The sequence below is a fragment of the Pseudopodoces humilis genome, chromosome 6, assembly GCF_049639895.1.
Source record: "Pseudopodoces humilis isolate 2021_Gansu_Grassland_sample_001 chromosome 6, ASM4963989v1, whole genome shotgun sequence".
Taxonomy (NCBI): Eukaryota; Metazoa; Chordata; class Aves; order Passeriformes; family Paridae; genus Pseudopodoces; species Pseudopodoces humilis.
Genome location: NC_142205.1, coordinates 42,020,330 through 42,040,123, shown reverse-complemented (window position 1 = coordinate 42,040,123; position 19,794 = coordinate 42,020,330). Strand labels below are relative to the sequence as shown.

Below are 19,794 nucleotides of genomic sequence, written 5' to 3'. Positions count from 1 at the left end.
CTGTATTAACCCTGGTACATTTGATGTGTGCCTTGCCACGTGAGCCCTAAGGAGCTGTGTCAGGAGTTCAGGAGCAGTGCCCGAAGCACAGGGCCTCCAACCCAACTGGCTTGGCAAGTGGCTGCAGTTGTGAAGCTCATGGGGTTCATTTCTAAGAGTTCATTGTAACTGAACCAACAGGGTTTGAAACCAGCCGTATCTCCTCCCAGGCAACCAGTGACAGGACAAGAGGACAAAGCCTTGAGCTGCTCCCATGGGAGGTTTAGGACTTCAGGAAGGATTCCTTCACAGAAGGCGGTGATCAAATGTTGGAATGGACTGTCCAGGGAAGTGATCAAGTCACCATCCCTGTGTAAGACAGGAGGCAGCATTTAGTGGCACAGTCTAGTGGACACGATGGTGTTGGGTCATAGGCTGGATTTAACTTTTTCAGAGGTCTTTTCGAACCTCACTGATTCAGTGGTACTTCAGTTTGGTGTTAATGGTCAACACGGACCTGAACAAGCCTTAACACTCCCTAAAGAACGAGTGCATGCCAGAGCACATCCTCAAGGCGCAAATATGCCATTTCGGATCAGATAAAAGCCTAAGGGTACAAAGAAATATACCGGCCAGGTTCTGAAAGCAAGCAAGGGTGACCTCGGGAGCTGGTACCCGTTTGGATTGGAGTGGGAAGGGAGTGCCGGGGCGCTGAGGCGGCGGCGCCGCGCGCCCTCCTGAGGGCGGGAGCAGCGCGCGCCGTCCCAACGGCTCCAGCGGCGGCTGCGGCGCGAGCGGGCCGGACACGTTCCCCCCCCCGCCCAACCGTCGTCCGCTTTAAAGAGGGCTCGCGTGCCGGGCACGTTTACCCCGCTGCGATTGGCTGGCGAGGCCTGTCAATTGTGTCCGTGCCCGCCCTCCGCGCCCTCTGATTGGCCGGGCGGGTTGAGAGCGAGGGAAAGCTGTGGCCGCGGGGCCGGGCGCATGAGGCACTGATAGCGCTGGCGGCAGCGCAGCGCTCGGTGGCGTTCGGCTCCCGACGGGACAGCGGGGAGTCATGTCGTGGCCTCGTCTACCTGGGGACAGTGGTAGGTCCGGGTCCTTGCCGTGCTGTGGGGAAAGGCGGAGGCAGCGCGATGAGGGATGAAGCGGTGTAGAGAAGGGGCCTAGATGTGCGAGTCGGCGGGAATAGTGCAGGGAGATTCCCGGGGGTGTTGGCTTGATTCTCTTCCCTTACTGTCCCACGTGCCTCCAAGCGTCTGTGGCGTTTGTGACCGGCGCGTGCCCGAGGTTGGCCTGCTTCCTGCGTGGGCCTCTTGTGTCTCCTCAGGGCCTTCTCTCCTCCTTCGAGCTCCCGCGGTGCCCATCAGGTGCCCGCTTGCTGCCCTTACAGATAACGATGTACTGGGCCGGGTGTTGGAACTCACCGAGACAGAGGGGAAATCATTTTGCCTCTCCCTCGCTCCAGTTTCGTTGTCATCTCCATACCTTATTAGGCCTGAAGCTGCCACTGCCAAAAGATTTCTTAATTACGGAATCTCTGTGCAGCTCGAAGGCTGTGAAACACAGTAAGTGTAATTCACTTGCTGAAAGGAGATGGGGCACCATTTCTAGCAGGTGGGAGCCATGCTCTTTCTACTCGTCTCGGTCGGGGTTTTTTTGGTTGTTTTTTTTTTTGTTTTTGTTTTTTTTTTTTGTGCTCTGCCCTGCTGCTTTTCTGGAATCTCCGTTTGATGAAGCCTGGATTTTTGTTAAAAATTTGGCTTTTTAGTGCCATGTGGCAGATACAATTTAAATTTCTTGAGAACAGTTAACACTATTCTCATTCAAGGATTTGTTGAGTCTGTCAGAATGTCATGTGAAGGCTATTGTGAAAAAAGTGCACTTAGAAATAGTATTTACATTGATTCAAAACACATTTGAAATGACGAAGCTGGGGCAGGAGAGGAGGAATAAGCTGCAGCCCCCTCTGGATAGTAATATAAATGCATAACATCCATAAATGTAGTAAGGGAACAAGAACTTCACTCCATAAATTTGGTTTATAAAATATTTTAAAACTTTAGTTTTGTTCAGCAGATAATAGTGGGTTGTCAGGAATAGTCTGTGTGAACATTTAAGCTGTTTTAAAATGTTTTTCTTATAAAAAGTAAACTGCTGAAGTCTCAGGACATTGTCTTTTGGAGCTTGTGCCTGAAGACAAAGTTGAAAATATAAGGGGCAGTGAAGAATAAACAATGGTACCTTTATTTTTCTGGTGATGATTTTTTGGGTGGCATTTCTTGAGAAGAAGTGGCATAGCACTTGGAAATGTTCTTTGAACAAAGGATTGAAGTGATGAAAAATATTGCTTGCCTAAGCAGACTTTAGGGCAGAAAATCTTGGGAAAAGTGTAAATAAATTGGAGAAGGAAAAAGAGGCAGTGAAAGAAACCTCTGACTTGAGATTTTCTTAGTGGGTTGACTAGTAAAATTGGTAATTGCCAAAATTGGTAATTAGTCACCTGGCTGACAAAAACCTAAAGTTGTTGAGTGAGATCTTGGCATGCCAGAGAAATAGAAGGGCTGCAGCAATTATATTAATAAGGTTTAATTTTTGAAATTGTGAAAATGGATAAAGCCATGAAAATAGAGGTCCCAGAAGTGGGATTATTTCAAACCCTTAGTTTTGCCAGACAGTTCTGCCTAATTTTATTTTATATTGGTATTAATTAAATTATTTATGTTCGTGCATTCTTTGAGTTCTTTATAGTAACTCGGCACGAACTTCAGGTGTTTCCTCCAGCATTTTAGTACTAAAATACAATTTTGAAATAATTAGTATTCTTATAAAATGTAGTAATAAGAAAATGGAACTTGTCACCTTGAGTAGCTTATTGGTCCCTTACACAACTGAGATGACATGATTTATGAAAGAATTCATTCTACTTGAAGGGTAGCATTCTTAAAAACAGTTGTGCTACTTATATTGTGATAGCACTTAGGAGAGTTTGAATATAGATTATGTAGTTGCTGGGTAAAGTTCCAGATTATCCCAGCTACAAAACAATGGTCTGATAGCAAGTACATAGGTGATAGTGGTTGGATGTAGGATTGAAGCTTCATGCTAAACAAAGTTGTGGTAAACAGGCAAGTATAGCCTGAGTGGTTTTTCTGTATTTTGGTAGCTTCTATATGCACATAACAACTTAGAATTTGCTGAATTGGAATATTTGTGGTATTCTGTTGAAGCTGTTGCAGATATGCATGAGGAGAATAAAGCTGCAGCAAATGGATGCGGCAAAATCCAAAGGGGTGCTCAAAATGGGGCTGCTTTACTTGCCCTAATGGAGAAGACTGGATACAGCATGGTTCAGCAAAATGGGCAAAGAAAATTTGGTGGTCCTCCTCCAGGTAAGCATTTCCTTTGAGATTTCTTGACTGAAATTTGGTGTAGTCTCATGTGTATCTTGACAGTGACCACTAGTAGAAGCTTAAGGAACCAGTGTAAGAAACACAACACTTATGGGGAGGTTCCTGATGTGTTTTACAGTTTATAGCAGTTTAAGATCTCTTGAGCTAGGCTGTGTTGAACATTTGCTTTTGGTGGACTTAAAAAATCACAGCTTTAAAACCAGCTAAAATTGTCAGGTAGCAGAACAAATGTGGAGCTCACAAAGTCAAGTGTGTTCCATATGACTGAGAACACGCTTCAAAACATTTAGGAAGGCAGAAGGGAAAAACGGTGATACAGGCATAACCTACTTAGTGTCTTCTCTTACTCCTTACCCCTTGCATTGGCCAAAGCATTTCTTTTAATGAACTTTGGTTCTGTGAGAGGGCACCAGTGAAGATTAACTCATTTTGTTTTCAGAATTGATGATAAAATATTTCTTTTATTTTGAATTATTTTTCCAGTGTTGTTGACATTAGCAGTGTACAAGAATTTGACTACTAAGCCTGGTTGTATGACATGGAATACAGTAACTCTTCTTTCTGAATCAGATTATGCACTTAGACAAGCAGAAAAAAAGAAGATTCTTTGTGCTGCCATTTCAGTTCATTCTCACTTGTGGCATGTGGTCCCATTTTTTATATTATGATCTTTATAAGTTTTGCTCATAAGCATGAACTTTATTTACTCATTGCTATATGTAGTTTAAGTTAGAGCTGCATCAAAATTATTTCTCTGGAAATATTTCTGTCTTAAATTTTGTCCATACTTTTACTAAGCTTATGTAAAATAGCAAAAGGAAGCCCTGTGAAGCTATTTTGAAAATGGCACTGGAAAAAGAACTGCAGGGCATCACTAACTTCAGCCTGCTCTTAAATTATTATACATCTTTTACATAATAATGTCTTTTTATTAGAACATTAGACGTTAAGTCTGTTTGTTTAGCAAAGCTAGTTTTATTAGTATATTCTGAAACTAGATGGATTTGACAAGGTCTCTCTTCCATCAATCTGTTCATTGACATTAGGTATAGATCTTTCCTTCAAATCTTCATGTATTTTCATAGGACATTGAAAATACATTTTTTTTTTAGGTTGGAAACTTTAGGTGAGACTTAAATTTTTGAGATGGCTTGTAAGAAATTACAATATCTTTATAAATGAAGTTTTTCACTATGAATTTTGCTTAAGATGTGATTTTTATAAGCTCGTGTTGCTTTCAAAGGATAGTCTTACTGTCGACTTTGTTCTCAGCAGATGTGGCTGAAAATTGGCCTAAAAAATTACAGGTTTTTACCTGGTACCGTTCTTGTTTAGTGTATACCACTTGTGAAAAATCTATCTGTACAGTGTTTAGAAAAAAAAAGAAATTTAATAGTTTTATGTCTGCTGCCGTCTAAGCAGTGGACCCAATGATGTCACTAGGCATGTGAGTCAATAGAATTACATCGAAGTTTAAGATGGCATGGGCACTAACAATGGGGGGAATTATGACTAATGTTGATTGAACTGCTGCAAAAATAGGTGTCCCATTTTCTGTCATCCAGCAGTGAATCAAGTACCCAGTCAAGGGAACTCTCTGGTCAGCTATTTGTGGAGTGCTGTTGACTAACTTCCCACATTTGCTCTCCTAAGTACATGTCACTCTTTGGCAAGTGTGGCACAGACCAGTTTTCTGTAAGTCAGAAGTCAGAGGGTCATTCCAGTTGGCAGTAGTGTGCTGTACTGCTGAGTTAGTATGCAGCTTTAAAAGTAGAAGGCGGAAATTTTGTGTGGTAAATCACTTTTACTTACTGGGAATCGCTGTTCAGTCAGTTACTGGGCTGAGAAGGATGGTAAAAGTTTGTCTAGTTAATAAATGAAGATTGTTATGTAATTCCGTGACTCCTGCACAATTTTTTCTTGACTGAGGTGTGCAGTTGTCTTTGTCTTTGGAGCTCCTAAATGGTGTACAATTGGTTTATTTTTATGTGGGAAGGGACTTGTGGGATGTGAGTGATGGCAGTACTAGCCTGCAAGCGGTGTTAGCTCCCATGTCCAGTCAGACCTCAGCTGAAGGGGTCAGAGATGTTTATAGAGGTGAAGATGATAAAAATGTGAAACACTGTGCGGAACAGAGCCAAGCTTTTTCCTAGGTAAGTCCTAGCAGTGTGACTCCAAATGCATATCAATTCTGATGCCTTGGTAGCTTCCCTGTGTGCCATGTAATTCTCTCTGTACTTTATCGATGAAAAATAATTCTGTGAGAAGGCAAAAATCTCTCAATTCTGGTAATTTTTTTCACGAGTGAATTACAAGCTCTCTGACTCTACATTAAGGAAAAGTGTTAATTACAAAATCATTTAAATATAATTTATTCTGAACTTCAACATACATTACTTAATTGCATTTTAAAATGTCTTAACTTGTCAGGAGTAATTATTTTTCACCTTGCCTCCTTATGCTTTTTCATTTCATACTGGTATTTACTAAGTTTTGTGTTAGTTTTTTCTACCATCTTGGTACTCCTTGCTTTTTCTCCTGTAGAAAATCTTTGTGAAAAACTTTAGAAAAAGCTTTTAATTATGATTTGAGTGCCTGCCTTTGAACCTTCTACTTTAGTTTTTTGTCTAATTTAAAAAAAGAAACAAAGCCAAACAAACTTCTTATTTTTTTTTAATTATTATTTTGGGAGAATGGAATACTGTATTTGAAAACCATAACTCCATAATATTAAATGCATAAATACACCTTTACATTATCTGTTGAGCATATCTTTCAGTATATATGGCAGAGATACAAAAGAATGTTTCAATGTCCTTGGCTTAAGGAGAGAAGCATAGATGTGCTGCAGCTTTCAGATGTCAACCAAAGACTGACTTGTTCTGTGGAATTTTTTTTACTTCTTTTTTTTCCCTGCCATCCACTACTGCCTGTGAAAACTGCAGTCTGTTTTTAGAGTAAAAGCCTTCCATCATTTTGGCTGTTGCAGAAAGTTTGACTTTGTATCCTACTTTCCTTAGGAAGTCCTATTTTATTGGATGAATGAAAGTGGAAGCAGAATGTTTCGACTTACTGAATAATGTCAAGGCAGAAAAAAAAGTGCTGCACTGAGGACCCTTACCAAAAGTTATAAAAGCATGGGCAAGATATGTAGAGAAACATTTTGTAACTGTAAACCATTGTAGTAGAAAATAAAACTGAAGTTCTTCCCTAGGTATCTTTCTTAGGTATATCAGTTTTATTAATAACTGAAATAAAATTGTAAGGAATATAAAATGATTGAGATAGACTCTTGGTAAACCTGTTAGTGTTTTTGATAAACAGGTTCAGTGTGTTGTCATACAGATTTCATTGGAAAAAAGCCTAGAAGATGGAATTGAAAGAAATGCAAACTTTGGATTTCTGGCTTTTTTTTTTTTATTATTTTTTATTTAAACATAAAAGAAATAAGACATAATAGAAGAGAATGTGTTGGTTTTCAGTTGAGACCAAAAATAAATAACTCCCACATTTGAACTGGATGTGGGGGAAATGTGCGTTTGTACTAAGATTGTTGTTGGACAATTTATTTTAAGGTTGGGAAGGTCCTCCACCACCTCGTGGATGTGAAGTTTTTGTGGGTAAGATTCCTCGTGATATGTATGAAGATGAACTAGTTCCTGTTTTCGAGAGAGCTGGGAAGATCTATGAGCTCAGACTGATGATGGAATTCAGTGGTGAGAACCGAGGCTATGCTTTCGTGATGTACACCACTAAAGAGGAAGCCCAGCTGGCCATCAAGATTCTTAATAATTATGAAATTCGTCCAGGGAAGTTTATTGGTGTCTGCGTAAGCTTGGACAACTGCAGACTGTTTATTGGAGCAATTCCTAAAGATAAGAAGAAAGAAGAAATACTGAATGAAATGAAAAAAGTTACAGAAGGAGTGGTAGATGTCATTGTTTATCCAAATGCCACTGACAAAACTAAGAATCGTGGCTTTGCCTTTGTAGAATATGAATCTCACAGAGCAGCTGCAATGGCTAGAAGACGACTAATCCCAGGTAAAACTGTTTGTAATTAAACTGAGTTTTTATGCAGAGTATCTATTTCCATACTGTGGGAGGATGAGCTGGTGGAGCTGTTTTCCATTCTTCAGGTGTTTTGAGAGTTAAAAAAGTGCGGTATGGCTTTTTGGCTAAGGATGATTTTATTTTTTATGTATTGTTGTTGTGGTTTTTTTTTTAACTTATATTTTAAGAAGCTATAATTTAAATAGTTCTGACAATTAAAAAATAGACATCAGTTTTATGTGATTTAGCTATTTATGCTAATATGTATTTGCATGGGCACACATTCATTTTTCCTTTACATGCATGAGGCTCTGCACTCAAATTCTCTTAAAAGTGAGCTTAGAAAGGATAATGTCTTGAATGTGTCACGTATTTTCTCTGGGTTGTCATGAGTGATGTTATTTTCATCACTGTGAAATATATGAATGTTTCATATTTAAAAATACCAAAAAGTAGGTCTTTAATATTTTACTAGAAAATAATTTTGAAAGAAATAAAATAAATATGCAGAAGTATATACAAAATGCAAAATATCAAATATATAATAATAAATGTCAGTATAATACTGGTAATATGTAACATATAATTGGTACATTTTACATATGTATGTATGTATATGTGTATATATACAAATATTTGTATGTAAGTATATGTATGTGTATATAGCATATATGCAAATATGCAAAGTGTTGGGAGAAATATCCAGATCACTGAATGGAAAATAGAGCTGTGTGATATGCAAAATGATGGGTTGACATGAGTAACAAAGCAGGTTTGGTTTAGTTTCTTTTAGTTTTGGTTCTAGCATCTGCTGCAAAATAGGGTAAGGCTTGTGCTAGAGATGCACGTTTAGATTATTATTTCCAGGTATTGTCCATGCTTTTAAAGTGGTAATGTTATTGAAGAAGCTGTGTTTAATAGCTAGTTAAATACATTACTTTTGGTCTCCTTTTTGTGTGTGTGTATGTGCATGTCACAAAGTCTTTTTTTTGACAGCTTAAGGTGCTTAATGACCCCAAAGGTAACAGAACACTTGTCATTTTTGTAGAGTCTCACTTACTTCAACAATTTCAAGTAACTTAAGTAGATGTAGGCAACAAAACCCATTTCTTGTGGTATGCATCATGTTTGCTTTTTTTAGAGATAGATGATAAGAATGATTCTGCTTTCCTTTGCATGTTTCTTATTTATATAATGCTTCTTTGCTGTAGGAACGTTCCAGCCCTGGGGTCATACTATTCAAGTGGACTGGGCAGATCCTGAGAAAGTAGTTGATGAAGAAACTATGCAGAGAGTTAAAGTATTGTATGTGAGAAATTTAATGATATCTACTACAGAGGACAAAATTAAAGCTGAATTCAACAAGTTCAAACCAGGAGTAGTTGAACGTGTAAAGAAGTTGAGAGACTATGCTTTTGTTCATTTTTTCCACCGTGAAGATGCAGTTGCTGCTATGTCTGTAATGAACGGAAAGTGCATTGATGGAGCCAGTATTGAGGTAACACTGGCAAAGCCTGTTAACAAAGAAAGCTCTTGGAAGCAACATTTTAATGGTCAGATAAGTCCCAATTCTGAAAATCTCTTAGGGTTTCCTAACAAAGAAGATGGTAGTCAAAAATCCTTGGGGAAACCAGCAAGTCTTTCAATTCGTCTTAATGGTCAGCACAGTCCAGGCCCCCCTGAAGTTGAAAGAAGTACATACCCACTTTTTCCAGGAATAAAGCTTACTCCAATTAGCATGTATTCTTTAAAGCTGAATCACTTCAGTTCTGCAGTAATGCATCTGGATTATTTTTGCCATAAAAATAGCTGGGCACCACCAGAATATTGCTTGTATTCAACCACAAGTCAGGATGGGAAAATACTCTTGGTGTACAAGGTGCTTATTTCTAGTATTGCAGATGATTCCCAGACTTATTTCATGCCAGAAAAACTCTGTACAACGGTAGAAGATGCAAAGGAATTGGCAGCACAGTTCACACTTTTACATCTAGGTAAGCATAAACATTTTTGAATATATATGAAGAACTGAAGCTAGAAAATTTACTTTTAAATTTTTCTTGGTATTCATATCTTGGTGCATGTGTGCATTTTATGTAAAGTATAAAGAGGTCTACAGAAGATTTGGTCCTTGTGTCAGTTGAGTCTGGACCATTAGATGAGAGCACTGAAGACACTAAATATCTAAACAGTCCAATGCGAGGGTCGTTTTTGCTTACATTTATCTGGAAGTGATATAAAGACTGGAATGATGTATAAGGAAGAATTAGATGACATACAAGTAACTTAGGTTTAAGGTCATCTGTGACATGATTACGGTGCTGAAAATTTAGTTGAAAGTCTGTGTTCTAGCATCTTTATTTATGTATGTTGCATTTTTTAAAATCAGAATGCAACTACTAGAAGAGGAAAGTTTTTATATTATAAAATTATGGAGGTGGGGTGTTGAGATTTTTTTTTGTTTGGTTGGGTTTTTTCCCTCAGTTCTAATTTTGGCGAATTGGAAAAGTGATTGCAGTACACTGTTAAAATAGTGTTGCCATTCTTCTCTTCCTAATACTGCTTCTTAGTGCTTGTTCTGCAAGTCTCTTGAGATGTAGGCAGGCTGTGGTGAGATTTTTTCCTCTGGATGAGTTCATAGCAGACTTACTTCAGGCTTGACTATGATGTCTTTTTTTTGCAATGCGTGTCTAAAATGCTTTTTCTTCTTGGGTTTGGATTTGGCGTGGCCAGAAGGTCTTAGAGGAAAAAGAACCTCTGAAGTACAAAGCCTTATACATTGTCTCCACTTCAGCAGTGGTGTGCTTGTTTTACCTTAGTGGGCCACCTCCAGAAGGTGATGCTTTCAGATGGCCAAAGTGATTTTGAATAATAAATGGCTAAGTATCTGTGCCTGGTTTTGTACGCACAGCATTTGACTAGTTGAGTGTCTGTTTCCATTTTTTCTTGCTAGGAAAATTAGGGCCACACCTTTATAACCCATGTAAATCCTGAACACAAAAGATACAAAGGGTACTAAACTCAAAATAGTAATGTGAGGCTCTCCTTAAAAGAAGAATAAAGACAGTTGCAGGTTTTGTGCTTGACCATGTATACCTGCCCAGTTTGCTTCTTTTGGTACTTATTTTCTCTCTCGTACTTCTCTGGGAAAGAATCAAGGGAACAATTAAAGTTAGATTAAGAGCGATTATTCACAGCTGTGGGCAAATCCTGACTGCAGACTATTTAAAAAAAAATGAAGAAAGTATGTGTTGAGATTTTTATCTCCTCATTTATAATTACAAGTGCCATAGGGAAAAGGTTTTAAAGTGGATTTAAAATAATAGTATTCTAAAGCTTTTTGCCACACAATCACAGTTAAAACGTGAAATGGTATTTAGCAGAATTCTCAAATACCATTTTTTTTTTTTTGACAGCTGTCTACCGAATGGCCTATTGCTAGTAATGCTGTCATTTTATCTTTGAATAACACTTTTTTTTTTTAATTTTGATGGCCTCTGTGCATCCTGCTTTGTGAGGATTTGGGCCTGCAAAGAGCATAGAAAGCCCTGATTTGAAGCAAACATACATGGCTGACTTTTGAAAGATAACGCATCTTTCATATTGATTGAAAGCCCCTTTTTTGACGTTGGCATTCTTGTGATGCATACCCCTAAGGAGTCTAAAAGTACAATATCTTTTCCCTATCTAATGTAAAGAAGTTGTTTCTGTTCCAGTTTAGTGTATATTCTGTGTTGAAAGGAATACCTGCGAGTAAAGGAGAGTTTCTAGATGTGACAGAATCCTTCTTTCTTATGGAAGTGATGTGTGGTTTGACATGTTGGATGATGCTGATGCTGCTGATGGATGTACAGATTGTGATTTCTCTTTGGGGTTTGGGGTTTTGGTCTGTTTGGAGTATTTTGATAACTAGCAGTGATTTGAGAAAAGTCTTGAGTGTGCTTATTGGAAGCAGCTTCTTATAAACATGAATATACAAAGATGGCATAGGGGCTCATTCCTTCTGGTAAGTGACTTCTCTTACAGGAACCTCATTTTTTGGCCATTTAATTTTTGATGATGTGTACAGTTTGGGTTTTGCTGTTTCTTTTTTTTTTTTTTTTAAAGCATATATCTCCTCTTAGGTAAGTAAATGAGAAAGGGCTGCTTTGATTAATAATCTCAAGGCATTCTGGCTTCTATTTTTTTAATATCTATTTCTGTATTTACTTTCACACATTACAGAATACTTGGTTTTTACACAAATCTATATAGTAGCGCTACACACCAGTCCTGAGCAGACAGCAATACAGCAACTAACCACTTGGTGTCACCTGAATATTTTGAAAATGATGGTTGTAGAAAACAGAAAACTGCTGTCATGGAAAGATTAATAAGCTATATTTTAACGTTACTAGATAAATCAGCAACAGATCAAGGGAATGAAAAACACTCAGGCTTGGCTGTATGTGTGAAAATCACATGGGTGTCCATTTGTGAGAAGGGGAGCAGAGCTACGTGTTGAAATTTCAGGTGAACGTTGTTGGGGGATGGGGAGCAGAATAGGGAAGCACCTGAATGTCCTGTGGAAGAATTAATACCTCTACCATTAATTTGAGTCACATTTCTGCACAAATAAGTCTGTTCTGTCAGAAGTTATACAACACCTTAATGTCAGTTGCAAAATGGTGCTGGGATGTTAAATGTGGCGTCCAGTTAGAAAAACATGCAAGGCTTCCTACTCTTGTCTGTTCTGGAGGCTGGCTAAATGTGAGGAGCCTCCAGTTCAGAGACTGTATAGTTGTATGATTAGTACACACTTGATATTCCACCTGTGGTCCAGAAGCAGTCCTAGTGCAATGTCAATCCCGAAATAGGAGGTGTGGTTATCATTGAGATCCTTTGCATTGGTAATGTAGGTTTGTAGTTTATGGAATCAAACTGACTCATCCACATGTCTTCAAAGTACAGTCAGAGGAAAATGTGGAATTGCATAGATATGCTCTGAATTGTTGGAGAACTCCCACGTCCCTTTCTTTAGTAAGAGTAAACATCTGAAGCCTGGAAAAGCAGTGCCTTCTTCTGAAAACTATTTTTTGTTTGTTTGCTTGGTTTGTTTTCACTTGCTGCTGGTGGAATTCCACTGGTTTAAGGAAATACCAGAACATATCAGAACCTATTTCTAGTCCTTAAGATAACACTCTCTATAGCAAAGGCTGAGTCCTGGGAAATTCTCTCCCTACTGAGTTTAACTTAAGGGTGATGGGGAAAAATGGGAGAAGTTTCAGTAAAGTTTCCGGTTTCAGGTATCTGCCAAGTTTTAAATGGGTATTCCACTCTAGGGTGTTCTTTGCACTTTCACACATGCTATTTCATGTTATATCTCCCTGAGACACAATTTATGAAATTATTTTTCTAGGTAGAAGAGAGTATTTTAAACTATTTATAAGAAAAATATAAGATAAATCTTCAAGAAAAAGCCTTTTATTAACTAACTATAGCACATAAATAATATCTTCCTTCCAGTTCCCCACATGAGTTTTATAGTAAATGGTACTTAAATAGGTGGAACATGCATTGTATCTTATTACTATAAATTCACTTGTTTAAATATCTTAAATACTGCATGCAGTAGCCATTTACAAGTCACATATAAAACTTTTATAACCTAGTTCAAGAGTCTGTATTTAGCATCTGTGTCTCAGAACAAATGTATCTGCAGATTGCTTTTCTAGATTTTGGACATCAAACCTAAAGGTCAAGTGAAATGGATTTCATGTTTTGTTGTAGGAATTATCTTTACTTAAACATTGCCTTTCAGTTTGCTTTATCAAAATTAAAGATATTGCTCTTGGAGCAATCAACAGCCACAAATTCTAAGATGTTTGAAAAAAATACAGAAGTTGCTGGCTTTGTTTAGCAAATACAGGTGATAAGTGATAATTCATAGTTTGGGGTTTGAGGGTTTTTAGTGAGCTTTGGAAAGGCTCAGAATGTAGTATAAGGAGTTTTTTAACAAGTATGAATTTAGAAGTCTGAAATATTTATCAGATGAGTTACACATAATGTTTTTTCTTACAGCCCCTGAGCAAGCATATATAACATTGCTGTCCCTGAATGCAGCATGGTGGGATAGTAAAGGTGAGTAGGCCTCTCAGGATTGTTCAGTGTGGTTTTTTGCCCTCTCAAAGACTGTATTAGCTGCACTGTTAGAGAAGTTGTACATTACTCACAGACACAGCTCTAAGAAGGCTTGTAGAGATTTTCTGTGCTTTTTTCCAAAGGAGACCATACCTCTACTGCCCTGTACCTGCTGATGGATCACACAGTCTGATGTTCTTGTTGGTTGTGCAGCACAGAGGAAGGTTATGGATTTTACTCCTAAAATGACTCTTGAGTCATATTTCAGTCATTTCTTAATTACTTGCCTTTCCACCTTGGGTTTCAATTTATGTACAGAAGTGGGAGCTCTTACTACTCTGGACACTTGACTATTGTTTTGGCTAGTCAGTTTCATGTAAAAGAGATTATTTTCTCCTCTGACTTCCTTTGAATATGCTGTTGTGAATGAATTTAAGTATGTATACCTGTCACTTCTGAGCCTCCCTCTTTTTTTTTTTTTCTTTTGAGTGGCGTGAGAATGGTTTTTGAAAGCTTACAAGGTAGTTTGAAAATGGCATTAAATCCATGCTCTGTGTTAACTTTACTGCTAGAAGCTTCTAATTTCAGGCATGCAGAATATTTCCCAAAGATTCAGTTATTTTTTGGCTGCTGCTAATGGGCAGGGAATACAAATTTGTAAATCTTGGTCTATGTAAGAAAATTGGAGAAGAATAAGTAAGACAGATACAACAATGTTGGCCTATATTTATCTGTGAAATAACTTATCTGCCTTCCGTAGAGTCAAAACAGGATCTAATTAACATGTTTTTTCTATTCCACTGATGATCACAGAGAAGTTGGGTTTTGCTTATGCAGTGTACATCAAGCAGAACTTGCTGCTTACTTGACTGTAGACTCATGTTGAGTGTAGAGTGATCTAAAGTGTTAAATATGCACTATGACTGCTGCTAGGATATGTATATGTAGCTAATACAGTTTGGAGCATCGACCTAATATGCACTTGAGAGTTGTCTGCATTAATATTTTGCATTCAGTGAAAGTGAAACAAAGGGTTATTATGAAATTCAGTTAAAAGTATGTGATTATATATAGGATGAGAAAATGTGTTCAGTGCTGAAGAATGGGGCCTCTTAAAACTGTAAGGCTCTTAGGAAAAAACCCTTTGAGCAGTTGACTGAACAGTTTCTTAATTAAAGTTAGTGTTGGTGCTGCAGAAGACAGGGAAGAATGCAGCATTGGCACGAGATTGTGAATGCTTTTGTTACAGCATTATCTTAAGTTCTTAACAGTTAAGTCTATATTGAAATGGATAATGCAGTATGTTTGCTGAAATCAAAATCACTTTCATCCCCCTCCTCATCTCTTTCTACAGTCAACTGCACACCCTACCTGGTTTGAATTTCCCTGAAGTGGAGAAGTTTGGAATTTATTGCTTTGGATCTTGTTGTGAAAGGAAAGAGACCACCCCACTGATACATAATTACTGGAAATTCACATTCCATGTTTATTGATGAATAATTCTTCAAAGCGTGTGTATTAAGCTTTTCAATTTAAAGATTAGTGAAATTGAATGTTAAATTGTTTCGGTTAGTTTGATTAAATTTGTTTTAAAAGACAATTTGTTTAAAAGATTTTTCTTACCTGCAATAGTCTATACAGCAGTAATTTATATTTAGTGTTGAAACAATTTGCCACAATTTCTACTCTTGTATTTTCACACAGAATTTTTACAGCTTCTGTTGTATGTCATAAATCTTAAAAGTAAAAAAAAAAATCCCACCAACAAAACAATAAACACCATTCTGGCACCCTTGCCTTTTCATACATACACATGCATAATACGAACTTAAATACCATCCTCAAGTTTGCTTCCATTAACTTGATGCAAAATTTTATAGGAAGAACATGTCCAATAAAATCTTTGCTTCTGATACAACAGTACACTAATGGAAAACTGGTATTTTGAAGGACTTTACATCAATGCACCATCAGGCTACATTGCTGTAGTCATAACACTGAGGTTCAATACCTTAGTTAATTCTTGGAGACAAAAACAGGCAAAGAAAAAAATAAATCTTGATACAGATTACATGTAGTATTATGTACAGCTCACTAAGTAGTATTTCCTCTTGTTAGCACCTCTCTGCTGGGACACGTGTGCTTTCATATTCATAGAGGCCTTACTTTTATCCAGGCTCTCCCTTGAAACCAGCACCTGTGTTTGCCTGTGGTAGCCATGTGGAACAGCAGCTTGCTCACTTTGTAATCAGGCCATGTTCTTCTTAGAAAAACATTGTTTAGCATTAAACTGAAAATAGTTTTTGATTTTTAAAATCAGATATATGTAATTCATTTTGAGTGAGCCATCTTTATATTTATTGTGACTATTTGGCATTTCTCAGTCAAGTGCTTTATTTATTCAATGACAAAACGATAACAACCTTTTTTTAATCTTTTTAACAATCTGAAATTAATACTGTAGGCCATTCTGATTTTTGGAATTTTATACAGTTTCAGTTCATTGACAAAGAATGATCCAGGTGGTTAAAATATCTAAAGGCCTCACCTATGCAAATATTGTTTGTAAGCTGTTGTATCTGGAAATTGTTTGTCAGAAAGGAGTATTATGTAGACAGAAAACAATGCAATGGATAGATTTCAAGTTGAATAATTTTTCTTAAAAACAATCAACAGTTGTGGTCCACTATGTATTTTGGTTCAGTGTATTTCATCACCATATTAAATTGTCCTTTTTGCTGTTAATTTAGGTGCAGTTATAGCAGTTTCATTTTATTTGATATTAGCTACATAATAATTCTTTTACATGTTGCAATTTCTAATGTTGAAATAATGTGTTTGACTTCTGTACATGAATTAGCATTTATATTAAATTTATGCTGTTCATATTTGGTGTGTGTAAAAGAAAAATAAATAATTATTTTAGACATTGTACCTTCACAAACTTACTTTGCAAGATTCACTTTGCTTTCTTCAATAATTAGCTTTGGCCAGAGGCTCCAGTGCTTTCCTGAACAAAAGGAAGGGTGATTAAGTGAAGGCTGAGTGAAGTCTAAAAAAGAAAAGTAATTCTGAAAAAGCAAGTTAGTTGATTAGCTTTTATTGCATGTGAAAGTTGTTAAAAGATAAGGATTTCCTAGAAAACACATGAGGAAAGGAAACAGGGAACTTGTTTAATCATGTTAAAACCAAGTGGTTCCTAAGGCCAAGACAAAAATCAGTGTTTGGGTTCGTATATGATACAGTATAATGCTGGCAAGACACAGGGTTGGTAATTTAAAAGTATGTTCCTGGCAGCCTGAAATTTCTAGTCTGCAGACTGCTACTACTGCTGAAATTGGCTTCATTTTATTTTTCAAGTGTCTTGGTGAAGGATTTGGGTTTTTGCATTTCTGATGGAAATCTGAACCAAAGAAACCTAGGAAAAATTGGTGTTGTTAGCTAATTATGGGTGCTATGGGCCAAGGTGCACAAAGGTTGCATAATATTACAGTTAATACCAGAAGAAGAGCTGCAAACAAAAGTACCTCAGTGAACTAAAGGAGGTACTGCCCAGTACTGTAGAAAGCCAGGGGATTACATTTTTCAGGTGTGTAACATCCTTCTTGATCAGATTTTTAAGGCAAAAAAAGATTTCTGAGGCAAAAAAACCAACAAACGGTTTTGCTACAGCCTAGCAAATCCCATCACTATTAATATGAGTGTGTATTTTGACAATTATTTTTAATATTCCCAACATCTATGACAGTACTAAACCATTATCAAATATTTGGGTGTAATGAGTACTAGGTTGATGCCAGCCAAATACAACCCTCAGGCAGATTTTGTCTAAGAACAGTGGTGTAAGGAATAAGCAGCTGAGATGGCAGTAGCACACAGTTGCTGTAATTCAGGCTTTTTGAAGTTTGTGTAGAATACATTATTAGAAATCTCTTATCAGTGTGCAAAATTGCAATCATTTTTCATGCTTACAAAAATCACACTGGAGCTTATTAACTTTTGGACAATAAACCACCATGAATTTCTTCTAAAAAGGTTGTGACAGAACACAGTGTTGCTTTTTTTTTCCAAACATTACTTTTGTATAATGTAAAAAGTAAATTAGTGTATGACCCTGTTCTGTAACTGGTATAGAAACTAAAAGTCCCTCTGAAAGTAGAAGTCACTGACTTCAGTGAAGCAAAGTTCTGTTACTCTGAGCTACACCCACTACATCAAAAATTTGCCGTAAATAAGAAAAGGAAGTCCTTATTCTTACAGTTAGCATTTTAATCTATTTGCCTTTTTTTTTTTTTGTTTTTTCCTCCTCCCTCTGTTATTACTACTGTGTTTTTTCATGGGAAAGAAGCAGTAAATTGGGATGGGGGAACAAGAACTACTTGTCACCCAAAGGTAGCATCCTATATAATGACGAACAACAGTTAGTAAATTAATGGAAATTTCTATTAAATATGAAACAACATTAAAGAGCAAGTCACCTGGAAGATACTGGGTTAATGCATACTCTTGAGGTAAAAGCAATCCCCAGGAAGTCAGTTGTTCTAAGTCCTCTCTTCCAGCAAATTTCTTGACAGCAGTTGCCACAAAGGATGATCAGTTTATCATCTTGTCACACTGTTTAGTGTCCAACTTAGTGGACAACCAGAGGAAAGAAAACAGGTAATTATCCAGCAGTCTTAAATACAGCTTTCCTGCAGCTAGAGCCTGGGCAAGCCCCAGACTGCCAGGAAAGGGGAAGGCTTATAGCAGTCCTTGAGAGCTCATTTCTTCACCACCCACTTGTTCACCATACTTATAAGGAGTCCCCATGGCTAGAAATTGTTCCAAGTTATCTGTGGCTAAACTTTAAGGGACAGAAAGAGTAAAATGGCTTAGTCACAGACTATTAGTAACAACCTCAGGAACCAGGCTCATGCTGCCCTGAAAACAGTGCTCAAGCCACCAGGATGGTACCTGCTGTCAGGAACAGCAGCACGCATGTGGGACCCAGATGGGACGGGCCTTTTCCAAAAATACAGATGCTGCACAACTACCATGGAGAAACATTTAACAATGAAACCACTGTCAAACAAGGTCAAATTTTTAGAATTCTAGAATGCAAATAGCTGATCATGGGAATGGAAAAAAATCTTGCGTACTGCTTGAAGGTGGGTAAAATTACAAGAATTATAAGAACACAAGTATCTTCCATAAGATCCCACTTTGGGCTTTAAGCATTTTTTTCTATACTGCCAGAGGCTGTGGCTGCTACCAGCTTAAAGTTTCCTGCAGAGGGAAGTATTTATCCACTAGTCTATGAAAACAAAATTAATGCAAATAGCAGTCCCTGCAGCAGCCAGGCCTTTCTGTCTCTGCTCTAGAGATAGGACAGAGAGGGGAAGAACAGTTCTTCCCATTTCCTTTTCACAAGCAGCATTTATTATCAGCAACATGTTCCTAGGGAAGACAAGTAGGAAGTTGGATTCAGACACATGAAGGACAGACACCTTTGACTCTTCCCTACTCACACCTTTTTTTTTTTTTCTTACATGTAAGGATCACTGTGTTTGTAGGCACTTAATTTAACATTGGCAACTTCAGCATAATTCAGCATAATTAAGGAGGAAAAGCATCTCTTGGAAAAGTGTATCTGGGCTGAGGGCAGGAAGCTATCACAATTGATCTAGGAATTAAGTACTGACTGTGGAGGAGATGCTTCAGAAACTTCAATAGTGAAGAAGAGCTTGGTGCAAGTGAAAAACAGCAAACCATCTCAAGATCCCTACAGGATGACTGCAGATTTGGAGCACCATACAAAAAGGTCTAAGTGTCAAATTCCAGTTATCTCTTCTTGAAGAAAACTGAAGGTCATATTGTTCATGGAATCCAAAATGTTTGGTTTTTAATGTGCTGTTTTTATGCCAGAGGTAGAGGTAGGACAGAAAATGGTTAACAGCTGATTTGTAGCACCAGATTTGTAAGGAGGGGTGGTGAGCAGCTTTCAAAGTCTTAGGGTGGTGAAAACAATGATCATAAGAACAGTGATGAAAGGGTTTGTTATTTTTCTTTAAACTAGACAAAAAACATAAAAAGGCAACCCCAAAGCTCACCTCTGCTATCTAAAGCAACATTCATGAGGGAAAACTACCTGAACATTCTTTAAGGCATGTATTTTCATGAGACTTTCACTACATATTATTCCTTAAAAAAAATACAGTTTTCAGCTACCATGAAATCATATTTACATTTTC

General features: G+C 37.6%; 1 protein-coding gene across 3 annotated transcripts; it reads left to right on the top strand.

Moving 5' to 3' along the window:
- Positions 1-870: 870 nt before the first annotated feature.
- RBM46 (RNA binding motif protein 46) lies at positions 871-16,496 on the top strand. Of its 3 annotated transcripts, XM_088056566.1 has the most exons (7): positions 871-1,067; positions 1,373-1,547; positions 3,210-3,371; positions 6,968-7,435; positions 8,656-9,438; positions 13,505-13,564; positions 14,919-16,496. In XM_088056566.1, exons 2-7 carry the CDS (start codon positions 1,379-1,381, stop codon positions 14,942-14,944), a joined length of 1,668 nt encoding a protein of 555 aa, XP_087912692.1. In that variant the 5' UTR covers positions 871-1,067; positions 1,373-1,378; the 3' UTR covers positions 14,945-16,496. The 3 variants fall into 3 exon arrangements, with proteins under 3 accessions (XP_087912692.1, XP_005517630.1, XP_087912693.1); XM_005517573.2 differs by lacking the exon at positions 1,373-1,547; XM_088056567.1 differs by lacking the exon at positions 871-1,067 and having other exon boundaries at positions 1,468-1,596.
- Positions 16,497-19,794: the final 3,298 nt, after the last annotated feature.

What these genes read in the sequence shown, in the direction of transcription:
- RBM46 (XM_088056566.1), top strand. Translation starts at nt 1,379, where the DNA reads ATGTACTGGGCCGGGTGTTGGAACTCACCGAGACAGAGGGGAAATCAT. An exon ending in ATTTGGTGGTCCTCCTCCAG is followed by an intron (nt 3,372 to 6,967) that starts GTAAGCATTTCC and finishes ATTTATTTTAAG; the next exon opens with GTTGGGAAGGTCCTCCACCA. An exon ending in TAGAAGACGACTAATCCCAG is followed by an intron (nt 7,436 to 8,655) that starts GTAAAACTGTTT and finishes TCTTTGCTGTAG; the next exon opens with GAACGTTCCAGCCCTGGGGT.